Here is a 26,010-nt window from a genome sequence, read left to right on the forward strand (position 1 = left end):
ATGGTGATTGGGAAGGTGCGCTGGTGTTAAAGCAGTAATTGTGACAAACCACCAAATTTATCAGTCTTAAGCTGATAGGTTGTATTAAATTTAGCAGGTAACATAAAGCACTGGAAGTAAATTGCCACAACCTGCAGAAAGCAGCTTTTGACCTTGGTGGGTCCTCACCAGAGTCTGCCTGATAGTTTTCAGTTCATGTGTGCTTGAGATGCTCGTGAATGAAAAAAATCTTACAAGAGTCTTTATCTCCTGTTCACTCAGGTGGCTGGTTGCAGCCTTTTTTTATAAAATAGAAAAGAAAAAAATAAAAATCACAGCTATGAAAAGGAGCTATGGAATGAGTGGGAAAAGGTAATGATAGTCCCTCTCCGATGAAGCTGCATTAGTATGTTTCTGTAACTGGTGAAGACAAAAAGACAAAATATGGTTGTTTAAAATTAATAGCTTTTCATAGTAAGTTTTCTTACAAGCATCTAACTTTTTTCCTGAGAAAATATTTGGTTTCTCATATGCTTAGTTCAGTTTTGATGGGCTAGGCTATCTAATGAAGGTGTTGAATCTTGTTGGGAAAAAGTGCTTTCTGACATCAGCATTCAGGAAAGATGAGGCATTTGCCCTTGAAACTTTCTGACACTCCAAAGTGTGGCTGACTTTATCTAGGAACTCCACATTAGGTTTACTCATTAATCAAATCCATTAGGGTCTTACTGTAGATATTTTTAGAAAGAGGGGTATAAAACTGTAGTAACAGTTGTTGCACTTCTGGAAAAAGAAATAGTTTATTATGTCTAGGTTCCTTCTGGTATATTTCATTTTCTGAAAATTAAGTATTGAGTGTCTAATTGTGAATAGCTTTTTTAACTTTAAAACAATTTGTCTTTTACTTTTTAGAACATTCAATGTATAAACTTTTGTCAAAATTTGGGTATTCACAAGTGCCTAGATTTTTAAGGAAAAAAAGCTGTGAAATAATAAAATACAGAGTTCAACAACTTGCGGTTCCTTTTTTTTTTAAAAAAGCAAGTTTTCTATTGACTTTCCCCCTGCTGTTTAAGGGTCTATTTCTGGTTCCTGCTTCCAGCTGCCAGAATCTTGAAGCTTTCTCAGTCGTTTGCCAGGAGAAACAGGTGTGGAGTGTGCTTCCTTTGATTCCTGCTCTTGGAATCAATGGCTCCCTCTGCAGTCCTTTTAAGAGAAGCAAAAGTGTCTCAGATCCTCTGCCATTCCACCTTTCCTTCTTTCCTTGGAAGGAATACACTAGGTGCAAGAGTTTTGTCTTACCTCCATCTTCCACTCTTTCTACATATTCATGACAGCTGCATTTTCTACAGGTGTAGGGCAAGAGAGGCTAAAGATTTAGAATACGCCTGTTCAGAACACTTGCAGTTAACCAGATCTGCTGTGGTTGCTGTATGCTGTGTATGGCTGAAACTGAGTGAGCACTCTGGGCTCCAGCTTCCTTAAAAATAAGACTAAATGAGTGCCCAACATGATAACAGTGATGAGAGAGTGAAGAGACACAGAGACTCTTGTGGGGAAGAAACGTGCATAAGAATTCTATAAGAACCGTGGGTGAAGGAGCAGAGAAGAATTTTTTTCAGCTAACTGTGGCTTTTATGTGCTGCTCCTCTCCAGTTCATCCTCAGGTAGCCATTTAATCAAAAACTTAAAATAACATGTTCTCGTCTTTCTGCAGTGGGATGTTACTATTGTCATTAGGAAAATAAGACCTAAATATTTTAATTTTTAAGTACTTTTTTGGCTCTCAAAAATAGATAGCTGGGCCTAAGAACTAGTTTTAGGAAAATGTAAACAATGTCCATGGAATTGTACTGGGGCAGTTTGCTCATTAATTAGTTTTATAACAAATCATGTTTGTCAGATATATCTCCTTGAATTAAGATGAACTACCCAGTAAAGTGACTTTTAAATGTCAGGGAAAACTGGAAATGAATATTACTTTGTAACTTTTTTCTAGAATTTCTAGAACAGTAAATACACTGTGTGGTATTTTCTAACAAAAATTTTAAACCCTGCAAATTTCAAAGTGAAAAATGCAAATTACTAATCATGAAATTGTTTAACATATGCAGGTGAGCAAAAGAAAATTAGAGGCAAGGTTCTGCAAAGAGGAATGCAAAAATTGCTGATCTGGATCAGGCCTGTGGAATGATCTTATGTATATAACTTTTCCCCTTTCACTTCGTAAAAATTATCTCATTGCCAGAAATGGAAAAGCTTCTATTGCTGTTATTTTGTAATCCTCTAATACACAAAAAAAATCTTCATACATGTAGATACATAAAACATAAAAACCACAAGGACTTGTGAAATGTGGTGTTGCAACTGTCGGTTGTATAACAACTAATTTTTTGTGTGACAGATAGTATATTTTCCAAATAATTGTATATCCTCTTTTTTTTTTTTTTTGTGAGTGGGTTCAATTTTATTTATATTGTGGTAGCAAAGGGGTGATACTTGTTACAACGCTGTGAAACTGTGCTTTTTTTGTGTATGCCTCAGTTGTGTTGTCTTGCATTGAGGGAGATCTGCAGCCCAAATGTTGGATTTTATTCATGTAAAATTTTCCCTCAGCTTCAGACCTTTCTTTATTCTGAGCTTTCACATTTTAAGAGTGTTGTGGAAGGGTTTTGAGCCTTCGCTGCCTGTACTTGTAGACAGTATTCTAAAAGAAGACATACTATATTTCTGCTATAGTAGTTTCAGTATTTCTTCCTGTATTACTGTTTGGCATAGTTTAGCTTTTTCTTGGGGGTTGTTTTTATTTTTGTTTTTTTGATGTAACTTTCTAAGATATTTTTCTTAGACCTTTCCACACTGAAATGCAGATTTTTGCTGGGTTGAGAATTTGGTAGGGTTTTTTTCTCCTACTGAATCTATGTGTTCATGGGAAATTCAGGTTGTAAGGGACCTCATGAGGTCTCTAGTCTGGCTTCCTGCTTAAAGCAGAATCAGCTATGAGGTCAGACGAGGTTATGAGGTATTTTTGTCCAGTCTGGCCTTGAAAACATTGAAGTGTGGACACTACAAAATTTCTCCGAGCTATCTTTTTAAGTGTTTGACTGTCCTCATGGTGAAGACGAGTCATCTCCAGTCTGGACTTCCCTTGTTTCAACAGTACGCTCATTGCGTCTTGTCCTGTCACAGTGCCCCAAATGAGGTGTGTTAGACCATATCTGGAATAATAAGCAGTAAGTAGATGTGGTAATCGGTTCCCTTGTCTGGAAAGGCTCTTATTAGTAAAGCCTGGGATGCTGTTGACTTTTCCTACCAGGGCATGCTGGCTTATGATCAGCTTGCTATCTGCCAAGATCTTTTCCATGGAACTGCTCCCCGGTCAGTCTGCAGCCTGTATCATTGCCAGGGGCCTCTCGGGTGCAGGGCTTTGTGTTTGTCCTGACTGAATTCATACAGTTCCTGTAGGGTCTGTTCCTCCAGCCTGTCTAGGTCCATCTGAATGGCAGCCCCACCCTTGAACATGTTGCCTGAACCTTTTCACCCCAGTTAGGTATTATCTTAAAATTCTGACCAGAGTACACCTTACCAGTCTTTCAAGTTATTGGTAAAGTTGTTTAATGGACTTGTCCTAGGGTAGACCCCTGCAGCACCTGACTTGATACCAGCCTCCAGGCAGCATAAAACAGAGTAACTGTTATCCTCTGAGCCTGACCAGCAAACTGTTTTCTAACAGTCTAGTTGTTCATCCATTCTAAAAATATTTTTTTTTCTAGTTCACTAATACTCAATTTCTTGGAGTGCTCATGTCCTCTTTTAGTGTCTTGATGCATTTTATTATTAGCTTTTTTATCAGTGAAAATGTACAGTTTCCATGTTCATGAGTACTTTCTCACTCCGTGACTAACTTTTAGTGAACTCGAGAAACTTTGTCATTGCCTTTCTGTAATTTACACAAAGCCCAGCTCTTTTTTTCAGTGCTGACATAATCATACCATATACTCTTCAGTTTTTATAACATATTTTAGTCATTTTAGATACTTCTGCCTACTGTCCGAGTAGAGCAAGTGACTAACCTTTCTTAAAGTAGATGGGGTTTTCTAGTTGCTTTAAAAGAGTTTGTGCCTGGACCTACAATCTTCTTGTTTCCAGCTCAGGGGATTTGTTGTTCTTAATTATTTGCCCACTTCTCTTTGAAATGGTAATTTTGCTAGATACGCATGCTAGATGATAATGTGTCTGGAACAGCTATGTCACATTCTTCATATAAAATTCATATTAAAGCAACAGCTCTATTGGCAGTACTTCAGTGATTGCCTTGTCCTGGTGGTGGTCTACTAGATATTCCGTTCTCATTCAACTTTCTTGTTTATGATCTAATAAAATAATTTCCTATTCCTTTCTAAGATTCTGTTGCTTTTAAAATCATTGCCATTTTATACTTCAGTTTTTATGATCTCTTCTTTTCTACAGCTTCATTAGATTGATTTTCTATTTTATATGAGAATCTTGTTAGTTTAGCACTATATATGCTATATATAGTGCTTCTTTACTCCCAAAGGCTGTATTTCATCTTTCTTCCCAGTACTGGCCACAAACTGTTTCCTTGCTCACCCAACGTATGAATTGTGCTTGTCTCATACCAGCAACAGGCTAAAATGCCTCCTGATTTCAGGTTGTGTAAGAATAACTCTTAAACACTTAACCTCCCTCATGAACCTTGCTGTTTTGTGATACAGCCACAATCTCTGGCTATTTTACTGGTTATCACACTTGTGTTTTAAAATCCTCACAAATTGGTGGACTGAATACCTCTCTCTTCAGCTAGACAGTTTTGAGTCCAGATGCTAAGAGTTTTTGAGATTCAGGCATGGACTGAGGTACAAATAGGTTTCAGTGTGTCTGATATGGTGGGAATACATGGATAAAGGTCTGCGTTATTTACAAAACTAATGCAAAATTTTCTTGCTTTCAAACATTGCTTTTAAATCAAAATGCTGTTTTGACTGTGGGTTGCATGGGTACATGTTTGCAAATGTGAAATAAGATGTATTTGATTGATTATCTGTCTTGTAGAGGTTATTACCACCTTATAGTTCATCAGTTGCTTGGTTCATGTGTGGTTTTGCTTAGGGCTGTGTCTTTGCAGGCAAATAACATCGTTTCTGTTATCCTTGTTAGATGTCAGTATGCAGATAATGGGTTTTGTTGGTATTTCTGACCTGTCAACAGGATCAAGGTACAAATGAGCAAACTTGACTCTTTCGGGGGGAGGGTAGGGGCACAAGGGAAAGTGGCTGCTGGATTTTGGTTTGTTTTGGTTTGGGGTTTTTTCACTCCTTCAAAGACTGACTAAACCATGTTATCTTTACTGACTGAATGGTGCTTCTTTCCTCTTTACAGTTTGATGTAGTGGATCATGGATTTATGTGTGATTATGATTTAGTTGCTCTGTTGTATGACTTACTGAGTATTGCAGTGTGGCCTGTTTGCTGGCTTCACATGAAGTAGAGCATTGCTATATCTGGATGTTTATATAAAATACGAAGTGCATGTGTTGAATTTTTGTATAAAGAGAAGAATATTTTGCTACCTGTGCAAGAAATTCTGGCCGAATTAAGTAATTAAATGAAGAGTGCATAATTAATTAATGATCAAGTATAATGTAATTCTTCTTTCTGGCCAAAGAAATTACTGAAAATGTATGCTAAAACTGTATTTTAAAAGCAAACAATTAAACAGAAAACTTCCTTAGTGCCCTTGGAATCTGTTAACATGTGAGCCAAAGGAAATGCCTACCTTATGTTGTCATTGCATCCATTTGAGGTTCCCTTAGGCCTCTTTTTTTACCCCACTAAGCTATGTGTGTGCAGTGAAAGTGTCTTTTTCATATAAAAGTTACTTTTCACAAAGTACTGTGCTTTCACAGCAGTTTCTGTCTGTGGTTGATAAGTTTCTTTGAAAATTCTGATTTTTTTTTTCTCCAGAGATGTTGATAGATTGAACTTTTTTGAATTCCTGCTTTATATGTAAGAAGTGGTAGAAGCCATACTTACTCAGAATGACAAGGGAAGTCCGTAACAGAGCAAAACTTAGAATCTAGATACCCTCACTGATAGTCTTCTGCTATAGCCATTAAATAATTCTTTTTTCCCTTGTAAGATTTTTCTGAAAAATGTGCTGTAAAATGATACCATAGCAATGGGGCTGGAGATGTACATATGTTGCTAAGAAACTACATGATCTGTTCTGGACCAGCCACTGTGTCTTCAGTTTGTGCATATACAAAAGGGCCACTTTAGGTGATGTGAGTTTTGCTCCACCGATTTCTGACCTGCAATGCTTGCCTTTGCAGATGGAACATGAGGATTTTGTAATGGAGGGGCATGGCAAGACTCCACCTCCTGGTGAAGAAAACAAACAGTGAGTCACACATTTATTTAAAAAGGGCCTTACCGTAGTAAATGGTGTGAAGCACTCTTGTTTAAATGTGCTGGGAACATTGGTTGTTCATTTGGTGCTCACCCTTTTGGTTCCTTAAATATCCATATATAATAGTGGATAGTGGCTGGGAAGAAAAAAAGGCAGGATGTTGATTTGCCTTAAATTTAAAAGCATACCAAAAGTGCATTGCAATTTCAGAAGGTAAATCAGAAGTTGTTGTAAAAGATATAATCATTCTGGAAGCTTGGCACTCAGGTAGTGTGTTTGTACATGAAGTTTTTATACAGCTTTTCACTGAAATAATGTGAAATATCATAGAACCATGGCCTTCCTTTTGGTGTGCATATGGTAGATTGGTCCTCTTTGAAATGTGATCCTTACTTCTTTAGAGCGCGTTTTAATAAAGGAACAGAAATTATAAACAAAATGCTCTTTCAAGGATGAACAATTTAAGATGCTGGTACACAGTGCTTTAGGGAAAGAAGCTTGATCAAAGAAGCAAATGACCAATTTCCATTAGCAAAAGGCTTTTTCATATGATTTCAAACTGAAATCCAGTAATGGTTGGGTTTTTTCCCCTGGGTTTTTGTTCAGATGGGAAGAACAGAGCCTTGTCCTAGAAGTATTGCAGGTTGTCTTCCATATTCTTTTCTTAGTTACTGCAATGGTAATTCAATTTTGATATCATAATAAAGTGGGGGTTTTTTCCTGACCTGCCTTTTGGAGCAAGCAAGAAGATGGTCTTTGGGAAATCCACAGCACAGAACTTTCATGTTTTGGGGTGTTTGTTGGGGTGTTGTCCCCACCCCCCCCCTGCCCCTGTCTAATTGGATGTCTCCTGATGAGAAGGAGGAAGTTCTCATTGATCAGCAGTACACTTTTAGCAGAAGGGCTGGAGTTTGACTTGGGGTGAAAGTCTTCCTTGCCATCTAGATAAGGTAGCAACTCTAAGTCTACTGCCTCTGCAACAATGAGAAAATGTTTCTGAGGCAGCCAGGATGAGTTCAGGGAAGTTCTAGTGCTGAACATGCACATTCTTTCCATCATGGAAGTAAGCCAAACTTCTAAGTAATTGCTGCTATTTCTTTCTATTCAGACTGCCCAACTTACTGTGGTACCAAGATACAAAGCTTGTTGAAGTAGAAAATTTCAGAAAATTCCAGAAGAAAAATCAGTGCAGAAATAAAAAGTAGGAGTTAGGTTTCTGCTCCTCTGAATTGTTTCTTTAGATACCTAGTACTTTAACAAAATACGTTATTGTAGTGAATAATACGAGGGATGTTGTATGGGATTTATCATAGCCTTGTGTTTGCTGTCTTATTTTAGGTGCAAGTGCAAACTAGAGTTGCTTTACAGTTGACCTGATTTCTAATTAGAGCTTTTCAAGTGCTTTACAACATCATCTCTTTCTTCTCCAGAACTGTCATTATTAGAAAGAGAATATGAGGTCAGTGATAGGCAGGATTTTTGTTTTTTTTAATGAAGAAATTTGAATTCAGGTGACAGCTGGGATTTTGTCATACATGTCCTTCCCTAAGGAGTATCACTCCTAATAATGTTGTTAGTATTTTGATAAAAGTCTAAAGGTGCAATTTTAGTAGTGCAACTGAGAGATGAAGGTACTTGTTTTGTTCAACTGTGGCATAATGCCAACAAAATTCTATTGTGGGTGTTGCTCTTAAATTTAAATCGGTCACTTGAATCCTTTTCTGCCCACAATCTCAAATTTTCATCTGCCTAACAAAATTGTCTGTTACCTCTTGCTGTAAGTGACGTTGATCTGGCATCTGAGATAAACAAATGATAATCACAAAAAGGATCAGTAATTTGTGTTCTTAAGAGACTTCAAAAAACTGCTTTGATTTCAGATCTTTTGCTTTAGATCTCAAAAGAAAAGAAAAAAATCTGAAATTGCCCCTTTGTATTATTACTTACTGGCATTAGAGATTAGTTAGGCATCCTGGAGTGGGTCTAGTGAAGGGCCATAGAGAGGGACTGGAGCATCTGACATAGGAGGAGAAGCTGAGAGAGCTGGGACTGTTTGGCCTTGACATGAGCAGACTTGGGGGGAGGATCTTATCCATGTGTATAGATACCTGATGAGGGGACTAAGGAAGACTGAGCCAAACTCTTCACAGTGGTGTCTGGTGAAGAAGCAAGAGGCAATGGACATACACTGCAAAACGGGGAACTCCACTCAAATATAAGGAAAAAAAAAATTTGTTTTTTTTTGAACTGCGAAATGTGGTCAGACCTCTGGAACAGGTTGCCCAGAAAGGGAACCTTCATCCTTTAAGATACTCAAACCCCAGATGGACCCAACTCGGAGCAGCCTGCTGTAGTTAACCATACTTTGAGCAAAGGGAGGTGGGATTGATGATCTTGGAGATCCCTTCCATCTGCAGTGATTCTGCATACCTGTGTTTACTGTTGTCCTCCTAGGTGGTTTGAAATAAAATTGGAGCTTGTTAGTGAAAACTAGATCATAAGTTTAACTGTAGAGACAGACATTCACCACAGAAATAGCTGCACTAGCTGAAGATGCTTCCTTCCCTTTCCAGCTGTTACCACATTTCCTAGTTTACTGCCTCTACAGCTGTGCAGATGGGGTTTTTTTGGTTTTTTTATTGGGAGGTGGCATGGTGCTGCTGCCATTGGCTTTTGTTGTTGTTGTGTGCTTCTGATTTGCTTTCCTGAAAAGTTGGCCATGATAATCTAATTGCCTTTCATAGGCAGCCTGATCTGGGTAACTCTGTACTGAGATTCTTGAGGAAATAAGTATTCAGAAGATACAGTTTCAGCAGCTGACCTGCAAGAAAGCTAACTTGCCCCAGAGTGCTGGAGCAGTCTGCAAGTGTTAACCTCCTAGACAAACCAAGAAATTTCTTAATATTTAACTGCAACCCAAGAGACTCACAGTTTGAGTGGGCAATGAAAGAACAGAAATAAAAAGTTGCTTTTGAGAGATTTTCAATGGAAGCAGTAGTTCTTGCCTAGCTCCAGTTTCATGTGAAATTTCCTTTGCTGAAGTACAGCTTCATAATGGATTACAAGGAGCCAGCATCCATGGATGACTTCTGGCACTTTATTTCTGAAATGCAACGGAGTATTTCAACTCAGTTTGACTCCAGGATAAAAACTTGGCATTGCAGTAATACCTTCTAGTATTAAACACACACACACCACACACCCCCCCCCAAAAAAAAAAAACCCAACCACAAAACAAAAAACCAAACCAAAAACAAAACCCTGCTTCAGTCTCGCAAAGCTTTCTTCTGTACTGAACAGTTCTTTTGGGCAGACTTACTGTACTAAAGTTGCAGTATTTTAAAATCCTTTGATTGAACTGTAGAATGATACCTGAGAACTGCTGTCTGCTGGTATCTGTCAGCTTTGTGGGGAGGAGTTCTCCTGTTAGACTGTATACATGTCTCTAGAAATCTTCAACTGATCATTGACAACATGAATATAAGTGATTTCAATTGAAGCTAAGTATGAAGACAAGTTACCTATTCAAAATCCTTAGTATGAGTAAAATATGGAATGGGTATAATCATCTCAAGTCCTGCGAAAGATGTGCAGTTTATGCAAACTGTCATGGTTGTGTAGCAGTGAGGGCTGCCACTTACTCTAAAACCTACACTTCAAAATAAATGAGTCTGCCTGGACTATTGCAGCTGTCTTGGAGCTTGCAGATAGTTGCAGCTCGCAGCTCCTATATTGTCCGTCTTGGACCATGCTTCTTACTCCAGCAGAGGACTAATGGACTCCTTGAGAAATTGTTACTTCCCAGTTTTTAAGTACTCTGACTAGTATGTTTGGTAGGGAACCCCTTTCTCTTCCTCCCAAAGGAAAAGTTTGGAGAAAGGTCAATGTAATTATGTTTAATTGCAGATGGACATTTTGTTAGAGGCATTCTCTCATATTTTCATCTGTTATGAAGGAGTTGACCTGAATTGCCATACTTAAGGAGTAAATATTATTTCCCCCCAAAATATTTAAATTTTTTTATGGCAGTAGCTTCTTGTTGCTTTACCAGTTGTAACAGGTCTTTGACTTTTTCACTGCTAGAGCAAAGATTAACAGGCAACTTTGATCGAGAAACATCTTTCTGAAACAGATTTCTGTTGATGAGCAGAGAGCAGCTTCTCTTATGTGCTACCCCAAAAAAGGTAGAAAAATTCTACTCAAGTCCTTAAATTGAGGTTGTGCTCCCAGTTCTAGCAGTATTAATTAGCAGCTCTGCCTGTGCTAATAAATTATTCCCTGCTGTCACCACCAGAAACTTAGGCACCTTGATCTATTAGTGAAAGCAATTGTGTAATGAAAAACTGCTCCTTTTAATAAGAAAAATGTATATGTTTTGCTATTCCTGACTGACACATGAATAAGTCTGTTTGACAGTGACTATTCAGCCAAAAAGTGAGCCAAGTTCATACTCATGTTTACTAGCAAGGTAAGCCAAGCTATTACTGCTCTCTGAAGTAACTCAGCTGGCTATTCCCCACCTGCTGTTTTGTAATGACAGGAGAGAAGAGCCTTCAACTGTCTTGGCAATTTATACATCTGGAAGTGATTCATGTTGTAAGAAAGATAGCAAAGCAAGATCATTTACATAATTTACAAAGTGTCATTGGGTAGACCTACTAAATAGCCTTTTCCCTGGCTTGATAGTTTAATGTGTAGATTCTGAGGCAAGAGTTTTTAACGAGACCCTCCAAAATTGCAGTAACGCCAGGAAGAGATTGCAACTAGTGAGGATCACAAAGTTGTTTTAAATTTGATAATGTTCTCTTACATTATTTTTTGACATTTCAGCAGGAATATTCAATGTCTTCCTGGATTTATGTAACACTACAATTAAAAGAAACTGGTAGCTAAAATGGTCTAAGCTGGAAACAGGAATGATAGACTAATATAATTTAAGCTGGGAAGAACCTCTGGAAGTCATCTCATCCAATCACATGCTCAAAGGAGGGCCAGATTTGAAGGTTAGATCTAATTTGTAAATTGCATCAGGCTTGTCCAGATTGTTCTAGAGCCTTTCTGGGCAATCTGTTGCTGGGTTGATCACCCTCATGGTGAAGAAAATTTCTTAATATTTAGTAACAATTTCCTTTTCAGTTTATGTCCATTGCCTTTCACCTTCCAGTGTGCGTGTCTGAAAGTCTAGTTCAGTCTTCATTAAAACTTCTATGTTTGCTTACACAGCAGAATTATTCTTCCCCCCAATTTAGTTTTTGTCACTTTAAAACTAATCAAAACAAGCTCTATCAGGCTTTCCTTGTACTTCAAAATAAGGAGCCAATTAATAGGCCAGTCTTCCTTTGTTTTCAGCAGTCTGCCAGATCGGGTCCACATGTAAATAGCACTGCCACAGTGGCATAAAACAACCTATCTTACTCTTTCATAGTGTTGCTGAGAACTATAAAAAAAGCTGCAGGTATATCCTGAGGATATCTGCTTTTTTTGGTGGAAAATGTCAGATATTGTTATTCTTTTGAAGGGTTTCTTTAACATTTAAAAATCCCTTGAAGGACCCTAGCCATAGCTTTTGTCCCTGTAGGATAAAACACGTCTTACCAAATTGAAAGTAAACAGTTAGCTAAATGCAACAGTGGTTTTGTTTGATGTTTTAAGGGCATTCCATATTACAGAAGGTATCAAGATTTGTCTTGAGTATCATTGCACTCTTTTAATTTACTGACAATACCAACCTAAGCAGAAGCTTTTTTGGGTTTTTTTTTTTTGAGAAGATTGATGCTGGGATTTTCAAAGTAGCCTCCAAATCCTAGTTCAGATTATCAACCCAGCTTTGGGGTACCTAAATTTGGGTATTGCCCCAGATTCTGTTGAAATTCATAGCAAGTTATGTCTTTCCTTGAAAACATCAGCAGTTATGTTCGGAAGTAAAGGCATAGCTGATTCTTTTCATTGCTGATTGTTCTATATGTGTGTGTGGAATAATTAGCTCATTAGAGGAATGTCCCCAAACAAGTTCTGTCCCACATCCTAACAAGCCACCACAGAGACACATGCTATGTCTGTAGTGGCCATACCAGCCACTTTTATCACAGGGTGTTGCAGTTCTGCTAGCACGTCAGAATATGCTTCAGTCTCAGTGATAATTCAGGCTAGCTCCGGTATTGGCATTTGAATAGGAGAGTTCTAACTTTGAATTTTTTTTTTACTTTTATGGTCTTGGAGATTTAAAAGGATATTTGAGGGCAGGAGACCATTAAACTAAAACTTAAAAAGAAAACTGGTACAAAGATTTAAGGAATATTTTCATTACCTTCATGTTATAGAAGGCTTTTTACTTTCTGCAGTGTGGAGTGTGTGGCAGGACAAGTTTGCATTTGAAGACAACCCTACCTGTGTATATAAGGGGACCCTGAGGCATAGCAAAAAGAATTGCCCTTTGTTGTGCAATTGAGTGGGTAGAAATGGATGAGACAGCAGTGAATTCTTTATCGGTAGAGGTAACTGTGTTTTAGCTGTAAGACTGGTAAGTCAATAATGTTGGAAAAGCTGGCTTGCACTCTTTACTGTACAGTACTTCTGAACAGTATAACAAAAACATGCAGAATTTATATTTAAGCACTTTAAAATGCCGTAAGTTACATCAATTGTCTTCCGTATTTTACCAGTTTAAAGTTATACTTAAATATTTTGATTTTTTTTTACTTAAAGTAGAGGTATTACCCACAGGAGAACTCTAATCAGAGTATTCTAAGCAAAAAGTAATTTTCAAATTGGGTATTCACTTCTGCAAGATAGTGTTGAAAATATCTTCAATTGTAATTCTATGGGTTTTGAGATTTCCCATGTTACCTCCTCAGTGTTTTGTTGTTTTTTTCCTCCCTTTCAAACCATAAATTAGGAGATAGCAAAGCATGTAGTACTGTATGAGTTATTTTGTCATGAACAGATACAGGCTTTCTGTGTACCTCAGTTAACCTACATCATTAAGTGTACTGTTATTTTGTAAGTATTTTCTCAATATGTGGAAAAACAGAGGCCAAGTGACTGAGAGGGGCTGGGGGAGAAGCTATGGGAGATCACAGAAAAAGTCAATTTTGAAAGTTAAGTTCCCACTATGCTAATGTGTTTAACCTACACTGCTGTTGAGTATTGAGAGAGGAAAAGATTTGTGGACAGTGTGCATTCTAGTAGTTTGGTGCTGCTTTTCCCTAGGATTTTATAATGCTTTCTTCTAGATATCTTGTGGTAATAACAAGCTAGGTTATTTGGGTGTCATGCCCCACCCCCCTCTTCTACCCCCACTCATGTATTTGTCCTGAGTAGGAAGTACACAAAGCCAGCTTCTGAATTTGTAGTCTCATCTGATCAGGAGACTTCTTTATATTTGTTGTCTTTTCAAAATGAGAGAAAAGTATATTTTCCATTCCAGCTTGCTTGATTTATAAATATGATATTGCAAAATACTCAGACTAGATAGTGTCACATACAGTCCTTGATACCATTGGTTTCTCTAATTATTACTGTTAGTAGTAATTCTTACTGCTCATGAAAAGGAGGGGATTCTGATTTACTGCTGTCTTAAAGAACTTACTGTACTTTGAAGGGGAAAGCACTTGCATACTGACCAAATTCCTAAAATCCTAGAGCCCCTTTATTTCAGACACCACCACCTCCTCCACCCCCGTCCTCTAGACCCTTTCCAGGAAGCAAACTATCTACCGGACACAATTGACATGTCAAGTTCATTATCCAAGAAGTCTTTTTTTTAGGTTTGGTTGATTAGTGGCTGTTCCCTCTCCCAAGCTGCCATTTCATCAGGAGCTGCCTTGAGGTAACTGCCTTCTGATGTATCACTTATATAGAAGGCTGGACATGGCTTTCCTTTCAGCATTTTATTGCTATTTAGATGGCAACCGTTGGATGATATCTTACATGGGAGAGAGATAACAGACTTAAAGAACAGCAGGCAAGATCATTTAAGGGCTGTTAGTAATTTTGAGCCCTGTCTAAATGAGTGTTTTGTCTATATTCTTAATGTAAAAATACATTTTAATCTAGAGGGATTTTTGTGGTATCTACGCCAAGTTAGTGCCACACATTTTGATTTGCTAAGGATTCACTTACTGGATTGTTAGCACAAGTCAGTGGGATCATAAATGTTATGAAGCACAGTCCTAAAACCTTTTTTTTTCTTTTTGCATCCAATTTAGGTTACTTAGTGCTTTTTTCCCTCTGCTTCATTCTCTCCAAAGAACAAATGCATTCTTCAAGTCTTTGGTATTTTTTGTGTATACACCCAGATGAATGGTTGAATCTTCCTTTCAAGGAGATAAAGAGGGGAAGGGAAAAAGTGTCTAATGGATGTATGCTATATTAGAGTTTGTGCTCTCTTGTTGTTTCCGGTGTCCAGAAAGTAGAAATGTTGGTGGCTATCCACTGTGGCTTAGAGATATCAGAGGTTAAAGGATAAAAAAGGTAAATGGTCTTAAAAGTCCAAGAACTTGGGTTCTAAGTTGCAGATCCCATCTAGACCCTTCAGAGAGGGACCATTATTGGTTCAAGAAGGGGAGAGAAGAAAAAAAGCAAGTTCTTCATTCCATGTTGAAGATATAACTTACTTTGTATGGCTAAAAATACTGTGCTCTGTGGTCAGCATGGTACGAATTAAAAACTTGTTTACAGAGATATTTGGGAGCTTTTAAATGGCATCGCCTCTCTGACATGCTGTGATCTGGAGAGCTGGTATGATTTCTTTTACTGGTACTTAGATAGGTGAAATTTGCTGGACTCTTTGTTCTTCGTCAAAGCTGATCGTATTTGGGGTTCATACTGTTTTTAGGTTATTGTATGCATTTGAGTACTTGTGACAGCTACAGCTTGTAGAATTTTCTGCACAGATAGCTAGCTGTTCTTTTCCTGACATTTCAAACTGAAGGGCTGTACATGAAGAAGGCAAATTACTTAGGGAAGATGTTCAAGTCACTTGGAAAGATCAGTTTACAGATTTTTGCAGCAATAAATAGTGCTTTTATTAGAAAAATGAGTCGAATTAGGGAAATCTTCTTTTACAGTAATCCACTGAATATGCATTCCTTTTGTATTCTGCTTTTACTTTGGGGTGTGGTTTTGGTTTTGTTTTTTATTTATTTATTTAACTTAGCATATTATCGTTCCTTTAATGAGAACAAAGGAAAATGGGTTGGTGCCAGCTCCAACCAAGATGCCAGAAATTCCTTTGCTCAGAGGTTTCCGGGCTTGTGATTGAACTCCCCAAACTAAAACTAAAGGCAAGTTAGAACAATTTGTAGAGAGGTCTATCTCTCCATGAAGGAATAAGAATTAAAAAATAAAATCTTAAGTGCAGTATAGCTTCCTTTTAGGTGAAAAAAAAAAGGGGGGGGGGGGAGGGGTAAATGGACTAGAATAAGACAACTCTTTCAGTTAAAAAATCTTCCTTGTCTTTTTTTTGTGAGATCTCCCATAATGCTTTGCATGAGCAGACTAAACCTGAGTGAGTATACTGAATTTCAGCAGAAGCGCGTCTAAAGGCTCCATATAATAAGAGGTCCCATTGTGGTAAAGTGTTTATAGATATGAAAGGTAAGTTTTTAATTAAATATTCTAACATTGGCAGATGAAGATGCTTGCTGCTATTTTTTTAAAATGTTTACAGCTTCAAGGCTTAAACAGAGGGAAAGAAGGATTTAACCAGTGAGGTTATTACTCTTTTTGAAATGCATAGTAACAGCTATTGTTCATAGAATGTCGGTTAATCACCTAACTGGTATAGTAATTCACATGCTGTAAACAATTAGAAAGCAGCCACTTGCTGTATATATGGGTGGAGTGATATCCTATACCATTTCCCTGAACTTCTCTTTATTTGAAAGAAGTATTATCTTTTCACTGGCATAGATAGAATTGCATAAAATGGATAAACTTTTTTTATTTCACTGATATTTTGGCAGTTTATAGGATTATAGAAACGGAAGAGGAAGACCTGTTAGGGTAGGATTATAGTCTCCAAAGTCAAGAAGCTTTTGAGATGATAGTAAGGAGCAGGTTAACCAACATCTAGGAATAGTAGTTTAATTCCAAGGATATGGGTGTAAAAACTCATTCAGTATTTAGAGGGGGACTTGATCAAATGGGTTAAGATATTTGGGGTCAGTTCATTTCAATTCCTAGAGTAGTTAAGTCTCGTGCAATTACTTTCCATGTCTGTATCTTTCCAAGGTAAGTTTCAGAGTCTCTTGGCCAGTTTTGGTCGAGTAAGGTAGAACGGTAAGAAATTACAGTATAGTTGTAATTACCAATATGTTAAACTTTAGTAAAGGCCTGGAGGAGAGACCAAAATTAATTTCATAGAATCATTTAGGTTGGAAAAATCCTTTGAGATCATCACGTCCAACTGTTAACCCAGGACTATCAAGTCCATCACTAAACCATGTCCGTAAGCACCATATCCTCACTAAAAGAAGGGCTTAGGACAAAGCAAAAGATTATCTGTTCTGGTTATGTCTGTTAATAGCTAATCATCATGTGTGTTTTGGGATTAGCTGCAGCATATACTATTTTTTGCCCAGATACTGAAAGAGGTAAAAAGAAGTTATGGGAAGAGATGTACATAGAGCTCAATATACTGGTAGAGCCTTGGTATCAAAGGAGACTGGCTGTGCAGGAAGCTGGGTTTAGTGTGGTAGTTTGGTGTTGTGTGATGGAGATTCACAGGAAATGAGTTTTCAGTTCCATTGTTCGTGGAACAACTTTGTTACAAGGCAGCTAGAAAGCTTCATCTTTATCCAGGTTGGAAAGGGCACTTGAGACTGAAGTGAAGGCATAGTGGTGGATTATTTATAGGTTGAACAGCTACGGAAAGTATTGTGGCAGACTGAAGAAAAAATAGGTGGAAAAGTGGGTGTTCCCAAAGTTTGATGAATGAAGTTTTCCTTCTGACTCGTCGTCTTTCTGTGAGCTCTTCATTAATGTATATGGTCAGAATTCTGGCTTGGCCTTGAAGTCATGTATAGTTCTTAAATTTCATACGCTATGAAGTTTGCATGCCTTGTATTCTTTATTTTGTCCCTGGCAAGATATGAATGAGATCTGAGCTTTCATGTGGCTCCAAAGCACTGTTGCCATGTAAGTTTTGAATAATAATGGTAGTATGCTCATTCCTAAAATGTGTTGGTAGGTGTCTGTGTAAGGGATGCAAAACCTATTGTAACCTTTTCAGAAGTAGAGCGAGCTTTTCCTTTGTAAGATGCTTTTCATAATGGTATTTTTGTCTGAAGAGTTTAAATTATACTTTTGGTTACTGTAGTTAAAAACCCCTGTTAAGTGCAGTTCTCACAATTCTGCACCATAAATTGTTTCACTACTCACTCAATGTGAAGGGGGGTGAGTCCTTAGGAATCAGTATTTTGTCATTGAAGAATGCTTAAACATTTTAAAGTTTTGCACTCCTGCAGAAGGAGAGGTCATATCTCTTGCACAATGGCTTATGTGCAATTGCTGTGAAGACTTTAAAGAAAATAATATATTGATACTGCCGGACTGAGATATCATCTTCATGTTTCAGAAGCATTGGTCATTCAGCATCTCTGTTCAGAGAAAATAAAGAAGTGATCTGAACTATTGTTATCCAGGTCTGAGATGCCTGTTCCTAGTTGTTACCAAGTGTAGGAAGCAAGATGCTTTGAACTCCTGGTGCTAACCTTAATGTTTTTAATTGTTCTCTTGAAATAAATCATATGGCAGTTGGTAGAGCACACAAGGAATAGTTAAGTGTCTTAATACTGTTCCTTAATTTAAGGGTTTCTGTGCTTGTTTTTTATTATTAGAAATTATGCAGCTCTGTAACCTAGCCCTCACATATATGTCCCTGTTACACCTTCAACTTCATCTCAGGAAAGAAAAAGGGGCCTTTCTGATCCCTGTTAACTTGAAGAGGTGTGCTGGCTAGGATTGTAATTGAGGTCAGTTGGTCCACTGGTTGGGGAGCTGGGGAAGAATCAGTGTCCAATTGTCTATCTTGTATCTGTTGATGCATGCCCCTTCTGGGGTTGGGGGGGTGGGAGGTCTAGGGAAATCAAACTAATGAGCTGCAGTGGGATAAGAGGGCATGTAGGCTTCAGTTCACTTTAGCAAAAAAAAAAAAAAAAAATAATCTGCCTTTTTGCCTCTTAGACTTCAGGAAGCAAATTCTTCACCAGCAGGAGCAAGAACAGTTGGTGAGAAGGCATTCATGCTATGAGAAACTTGTTAATGTTTGAGGTTTCTGCTGAGGAATTGTTAGGAGGAGCTGAACTGGCTTTTTTGCTTTCACAGTATCAGCAATTAAGAACTTTATAAGGGAATAAAATGTCTTAAATGTATTGCCACATATGTATGGGCAATGTAGAAAGCCCAGTGGGTGGAGTCCAGTGTTGTAGGATGGTGAGGGCACGGCCTTCAAAATAAGTAAGATATGGCATCAAACTGTAGGACTTAAAGCCCAAACAAAATACTAGCTCATGAGACAGGGAGTTTTGCAGGACTGGATGAACTCAAATCCTTTTAAAGCTGAGTAAAGATCTACAGATCAGACAGACCAGGTCTCCTTTCCGAGATGAGAACTGGAGGGTAGAGTTGATACCTATGCTCGTCTAGTGGACACTGGAGCATGCCTGTCTACATAATGTTGAAGGCTAATTTATTGATTTTTATCAAAAGGTTATCAGAAAAGATGAGCTGTTACAACCACTGTGCAGCTTAATGTGAATTAAAAAACCCCACTCCTCTCCTGTCTCAATTGAGATATGAGCACTGAGAATCCGTGATTGTAAGCATCTCTCTTAATGTGCGTGTGTGTGTGTATATGTCTGCTCATACTGGATACTGTCCTCATAGGAGCACTGTGAAGCTTCATTAAAGTTTTTAAAGTGCTTTATGATCCTCAGATGGAAGGTGCTTAGAAATGAAGTGTTTGTAATCAGATAAGTTAGTAGCACATAACAAGGATATAACCTATTAACACTAGCTCTTAACAGCACTGTTAGTATCAGAAAGCTTAATGGTTAGGTTTTAAAGTGCAATTGCCCTCTGAAAAGGCATGTGCAGTTTTTGTGTGTGCTGTGTATTTTTTATGCTACATTGTTTTCTGAACTACTGTGCTGTGCTTCCACAATTCTGGTTGGGGAAATGCTACATTTTAAAAACAAAACAACAAAAAAACCCCACCCTCCCCCAGGGAAGAACAACAATAAACAAACAAAAGCACAAATAAACCCCAAACTAAAACAAAAACGCCTAATGTTTTGTGAGCCATCTTAACCAATAGGCTAATGGGAATTGATAAATAATGAGGTATGTTTCCGTTGTTAGCTTAGTTGAAAAAATTCAGTTAAAGCATTTATTTAATTTATTATATGTTAAAATTAAGATTTTGGAGTTGTTTTGAAATACAATTTTATAGGAGGCAAAATGGATAGTTTTCATCTTGTCAACTGGAGACCATGATTTTTTTATGGAAGACAAACTAGTCAAGGTAAAAGTTAGGCCCATAGTCCATCATTTTTAACAGAACTAAATAACCCAAAACATTTTATCCATGCTACAGTTGTTTAAGAATTGCCCATACTGGCCTCCTTAAATGTTTTTGGTTCACTGGTTATTTGCTTGTCCCCAAAAAAGTTTTCTGATTAAAAAAAGCTTTATCAATAGAACACTTGACAAGGTGAAATTCTAGAGCAGTGATCTGCACTTGATACACAGCAACTCAAGTGCATGCTGGTTGCTTAAAGTCATCACAGTATTATCAACTCCTTGAGGTAAAAGCTTCCAGGACTTCAGAATGGAGGGCTGGCAAGCCCTACTGAAATTAAGAGGATTTATAAGTCTGAATAAAACAATTTGGCTTTTGAGGAAGTAAAATTATCTGTATCTTAGTACATACTGTCATAATCAGTGTGAACATGTATAGAACATGCAGCTGCAATACTTGATGTAATTTTTAGAAGGGGAATAGCTTTTTCATATGTATATATTCGCTTTTATGAAACTTTGTGTAAATCAGATCCCTAGCAGTCGTTTGGATTTTGTGTTAGATATTCAGAGCAATTGTGTTCTTTTTGGGTCTTGCCACAAATAAGAACATATTCCCTGAGATTTCACCACATTTCCTAAATTGCCATGTTTGGATTAGCCCTGCCACGAAGCAGTGCAAGCTGTTAATTCCAGCAGGCCGATTCTCTGCTCTGGTTTAGACAGAGCAACCTGAATAGCTAGCATCTAACTGCTTTTATTTCATCAAGTAACTGTTAATGCAGTATGCATTAGCTATTTCCAGAGTTTCATGAGCCTGCAGAGATAGATGTAGGGGTGGTTACAGGGCAGTTCTGTTGAAGAAATCAACAGTGGGGGGAATCCCTGTCTGAGAGTTTCTGTACCTTACCACAAAGGTAGTAGGAACAAACAATGTCAAAACCTGAGCCATATTAGCAATTCATAGCCTCCTGATGATGTTTAGCCAATGACTTATGTAGTATTATATAATATACACTAATGATTTTTATTCTCACTCCTAAGATGTGCAGCTTCTGACCCGCCCAAATTCATTCCTACGGAGTGCCCTCCCGTGACTTTTCAAGTTAGTTTCATTCTTCAGTGTTTTTTGACTGCTAGTATAGTCTTTTTTACTTTCTACATAGTTATAGTGCAAAACTGCACAGAGTTTAAAATCTGTGTGTGTAAGGGTTTGATCCTGAGTGTTCCGCTGAGCCTCCCAGGCCGCTGTCAGTTGTCTCAGCGAGCACGGTTCCATTCACGGTCAGTTCAGGCGATTGTGACCTGTGTTGGTCTGGCTCAGGAGCAGCTCTCCTGCCAGCAGAATCATACGTGCCTTACCATATCCTGTTTCTGAACTTTATTCTTTACTGTTTCTGCACATTCGAGGTGATGTCTGGAAACATCCTGCAGGGTTATTTTTTTTTTATGTTGCAAGATGCTGGGACTCTGTCTTTCAACTGTCTGACCATTTATCTGTGGAAATGGTGGGGAGAGACTATCAGATGTGTGCCTGATGATTGAGTTGCAGCCCGAGACTGAAAACAGTCAAGGAGAGACAGAGTTTGCTCTGCTGTCCTGCAGGCAGGTGTTCGTGCGTCTGAACCTGGACCTCAGGTTCATGTGTGCATGTCGTGTAGACAGTCTGGTTACAGCCTGGATTAATTGTGGACTGAAGATGAACTTCTTGTCCTTGAATCAGGACGGAGTGCTTCTTAAAATGTGGTTTCCCCTCGAGGGAAGTGCTGGGGTCATCAGTCTCCCGGTGCACCACAGAAGAGTGTGTGTGGTTAGTGGGACTTACACATTTCATCATTCACCGTTTATCAGTTCTGCAACCTTAATGTGGAATTAGCATAATTGGCTACTTTTTTTTAAATCTAATTTTAAAGAGAAAAGCTCCAGCAGAGTTTCTCATGTACTCACGGCTCACCAGTTTCACCCTTTCTCGTGTGGCCTTGGCATGGTGAACGGAGAAGAATCAAACGGGTGGAGTGCGCGTCAGGACGGCGCTGCTTGCGGGGAGAAGTTGTCCCCCGGTGCCGGCAGGGTGCTGTCCCTTTAAGGCAGGAAGTAGGCCGGCCCCGTCTCGTGATTGACAGCCTGCCTGGAGTCACATGACCTGCCTCTATTTGAAGGTCACAAAAAGCTTCTTCCTTTAGAGAGAGCAAGAGGGAGAGAGAGGGAGGGAGGGAGAGAGAGAGTGAGGGAGTTCAAGCCAAAATGGCCGACAGAGTCTCTGCTGGTTTCTGAACATTTGAAATAAGAATAATAATAATAATAATAAAAAAACCAAACAAAAACAAAACAAACACAAAATCATTTTTGGATCTTTTTTCATTTCCATTTCTACCTTGTATGCCTCAACTCGCTGGATTTAAGCACTGCTGCACTTTATGAGGTTAGTGGTACATTTATATTTTTTTATTATTGTTTTTACCTATCAGTAAATTTTAAGAGCCTGAGCTGACGGTTTTCATCCGTGGTTTTGCAGAGGCGTTTTCTCTAGCACAAATACTTGCTTCAGATGTTGTCTGGTTTTACGTGTAAAGCACTTTTAGTGGATTTTTAGGGCTTTTTAGAAGGGAGGGCTCCGTAGAAGTGTATGTGGATTTTGAAGAGATATGTAATTTAAAACACTTAGGCAAATTGCAGAAGATCGTTTATGTTTTCCAAGCTGCTGAAGTACAAGATAGTACTGAAATTCTTGTTTTATTTAAATAGAGGCTTAAACAGTGATTTCTGCCCCACAGCATCCGAAGGTCTTAAATCTGCTGCAAAAATTTGCATATATAAAAATGGGTTTGCATTCTTTCTGCTGCTGGGTCCGACGAGGGACGGATGGGGAAGTGTTCTCACCGAGCCATCCTTCCTGGTGAGAAAGGAAAAATCCCTAAAACCGCCACCCAAACGTACGGCGCCCGGTGCGGGTCGGGGCTGGGAGGGCTCCCGCGCTGCCGGAGCGCTGCCGAGCGGAGCGCGCGCCGCCGCCGCCGCCGGGCTCCTGCGCGGGCTCGGGCTGCCGCTCCCCTCCCCCTCCCCGTAGCGGGCAGACCCGCCGTTTCGGCCGGCGTTGGGAGCTAATGCTCCTGCCCCAGAAACATGGCATCGGGAGCTAACGCCAGCTAGGCGTGCGAGGTGGTGCCGGCTTGAAAATTGGACCTATCGTGTCCAGTGGTCTCGAAGTGAGGCGACCCTTCTTTGCTTAGCGGGTCTAGCGGGTGATGATATGCGGGGCAGATATTTAGGAATGCACGCTTGCAAGCTTGCAAACGTAAGGTGCTGGGTACTGCAGATGTTCTCTACACCTTTGCTGTGCATTCTTTATAAAACCAGTGTTGATCTGCACGCTAGTAAATGTAGGTAAAAAGCTGTGTTTTCTCGCTTTTTTTCCAGTCTTCTATGTTACTAAAAAATTAAATTCAAGTTATTTTTGCATCTCCCTCCAGAACCAAGCAGAAAATTAAAGGGGAATAGCTGAAGCTTGCTTTCTGAGAACAGGCCCCTCCTCCTGCATTGTAAGAGTGTGATGTAATGCGCCTTTCAGTAAGGTTAAGTGAAGAAAATTCTCCATGGTGGTATACATTATTCTTCACCCCTTCCTGATAGGCCTTGTACTACGATATTTTTCTTTTTGTAGCTGGGTATTTAAGCAGCAGATTATTATGTGAATAATCATGTGAATGTACTTTCCCATTGCAGTGTATGTGTGCATTGGTTATGGTTAGCAGGTCAACTTTGTAAACTGACAGGATGGGTTATATTTTGTATTTCTTTGTGGCTTTACAGCTATACAGTTAAACACAAATGGAGGAGACAGATTTGGATACCTTTACTGAAAATACATCTGACTGTCCTCATGATAATCTTGTAGTAGTATATATCAGGGCTTTTCCCAGCCCCCCCGCTGGCTTCCTGCTCCACTGGCTCGCAAATATTTGAAATAATTCTGCAGTATATTGTTTCTCGTGGAAATTAAAGGTGTGATTTTTATTTTAAGTTAGAGCAAGCTAATAAAAACTCCACACAAATTTGATACAGTGTATCATGCTGATAATTTTGGTCTTAAAAAGTTTAATAGTAATGTATAACCCAGGTCATACCTGAAATAATATGTTCTCCCTGTTTAGGGTTAATGACCTTACCAGATGCCATCCTGGTGTTATTGGCATGTATATGTGTGAGAAATACTGTAAAAATGTTCTGTGTCTTTGACCTGATGCAGCCTGATGGCTTTTGATATTCAAAACCTTCTTGGGCTTACTGGAGATTCTGATGTAGCCAGAATATGTTCAATATACCTGTTGATTGACAATCTTAATTAGACATTAGAACTGTTTTCAAATGCAATATGAAGTAGTAGTTTTCTCAGATTTGGCATTTACTGGACCTAAACCTCAATTTGTAGTTTACATGGTAATTGCTGTACCATAGGATTGTTGAACTGAGGAAGTAATGAAAACCTAAATTTTGTTAGAGTTGGCATTATTGCAGGTTGTACCCTTCCCAGAATCTGCACTTGAGAAAAACAGTCGCCTTTCCTGTGTATTTTTTGCCTTCATGCATTACAGTCGCTTACTTCCAAATTATGTAAATGTTAGTATAGCTTGATTGTTGGGAAGATTGAATACAGGATATTTTATAATAACTGCAACTGCTCATAGCTGTAGATGCTGTTCTGGACAGACAAAAAGCAGCTGTTGAGCAGAATAGAAATTATTCCAGTATAGAGTCTGTCAAAGATTTAAGTAGTTTTGTGAGACACTACACTGTGGATAGGAAGGACCAATTATCAAATCTGGTGTGTTGAGGACTCTGCAGCTTGTGAAATGGTAGAATTTTAAATGTGCGGGTCTGGGCAGTTGTCAGTGCTGTTTGCATTCAGTATGTTCCTGCAGTATGAAGGGAACAAAATACTTCAAAATGTTTTGAGACTTGACTAGAGCTGCAGTTCCTATCTGAAGCTTGCAGAAGTGTTAGGGTGGTGGAGCCTTTTTTGCTTCATTCAGTTTAGAGTGATGACACTGGGTTCGGAAGCTTTATTTGATTTTTCTGTTTGCATTTGTATGTCGATTGTTATTGGTATCTACAGGAATCGGTCTCTTTCCAAAGCAGACTGTTTTAGTAAGTTGAAAACTACAGTGAAGTCTGTAGTCAGCAGAGCCCCTGGAGTTTTTTGCACTACATCTAAGAGATTCTTGAGAAATAATTGACAAGAAAAGCCTTATTACTATTGAGCTTTGCTATACAGGAGTCTGTAGTTTTAATGGGAGAAAAATTCAGGGAAAACAAGTGTCTGAAAAATCAGTATGCTTACTTTCAGTGGCTTTTTATAAGCCTCTTTCTCTCCTGCTGGGGAGGGGAAAAAAAAAAAAAGAAACTTCATAAGATCATGCAGTCTTTGCTGGCTGGATGCAGCTAAGCCTAACCTTTTGAAACTGTTGTCCCTTACTTATTAGTAGGTGGCTGAGTAGAGGAGAAAGCATCGAAATCTATAAATGAAAAAAGATCTATAGAATTCGTGTATTAATGGAAGGGAATTTTTATCTGTACATTTCTTAGTAACCCTGCAAAAAATTGTGGCTTGCACCTCGAAGCAGAATTCTGTAATTCTGGTCATTATGGATCTAATTTCCTTTTGGTGACCAGGATGGAAGGCAAGAAGCTTAGTTTACAGTTTATTTTGAACAATATTTGTTGGAATCTGCACATTTTATAATCTTTTCAGCTGGCAGTTGTTTTATAACTGAAAAGTTTGAGGTTTTTTTTGCTTTAATTCATTAAGAAGAAACCTACCTCCTTTCTAAAAGCTGTTTCAGCTTGTTAAGTATAGGTTTGCTATTTAAACAGCTCAAAACTTGAGGAAGGAAAACAAGATACATACAGTGGTTAGCTCTAAAAAGCTATACTTTGTGCCCTGTCAAGAGGATCAGGTGTGGGTATCTGGGTTTTAGTTTTGTGACCTTCCTGAAAGTCTTGTAAAGGGTGGTATGTAGTGTCAGGGCAAAAAAAAGAGATGTTTTTACTCAGAAGAATCCTGCTGAGGAAGGTGTTTAGATT

The 26,010-nt window shown here is 38.6% G+C and overlaps 1 protein-coding gene and 1 long non-coding RNA gene across 18 annotated transcripts in view; one reads left to right on the plus strand and one right to left on the minus strand.

Annotated features, from left to right (window-relative positions):
- The window catches only part of TNRC6B (trinucleotide repeat containing adaptor 6B), a 153,536-nt gene that overhangs the window by 40,475 nt on the left and 87,051 nt on the right, over positions 1-26,010 (plus strand). For 8 of the 17 annotated variants that reach the window (XM_055712634.1, XM_055712639.1, XM_055712640.1 and 5 more), the window contains one exon: positions 6,332-6,399. The exons of 2 other annotated variants lie outside the window; for them this stretch is intronic. In XM_055712634.1, the coding sequence (XP_055568609.1) occupies positions 6,332-6,399 (68 nt within the window). Of the gene's footprint in view, positions 1-6,331; positions 6,400-15,881; positions 16,006-22,128; positions 22,352-22,805; positions 22,826-23,399; positions 23,469-23,505; positions 23,526-26,010 lie in introns of those variants that run through there. 7 more of the 17 variants (XM_055712652.1, XM_055712655.1, XM_055712645.1 and 4 more) reach the window with 6 other exon arrangements.
- On the minus strand, positions 887-22,017 carry LOC129736264 (uncharacterized). The gene is made up of 3 exons (XR_008732607.1): positions 21,884-22,017; positions 6,433-6,544; positions 887-1,185 (listed from the first exon to the last, which is right to left on the minus strand). It is a non-coding gene; the product is annotated as an uncharacterized LOC129736264 (long non-coding RNA).

Source organism: Falco cherrug, chromosome 5 (assembly GCF_023634085.1).
Source record: "Falco cherrug isolate bFalChe1 chromosome 5, bFalChe1.pri, whole genome shotgun sequence".
In the NCBI taxonomy this organism is placed as follows: Eukaryota; Metazoa; Chordata; class Aves; order Falconiformes; family Falconidae; genus Falco; species Falco cherrug.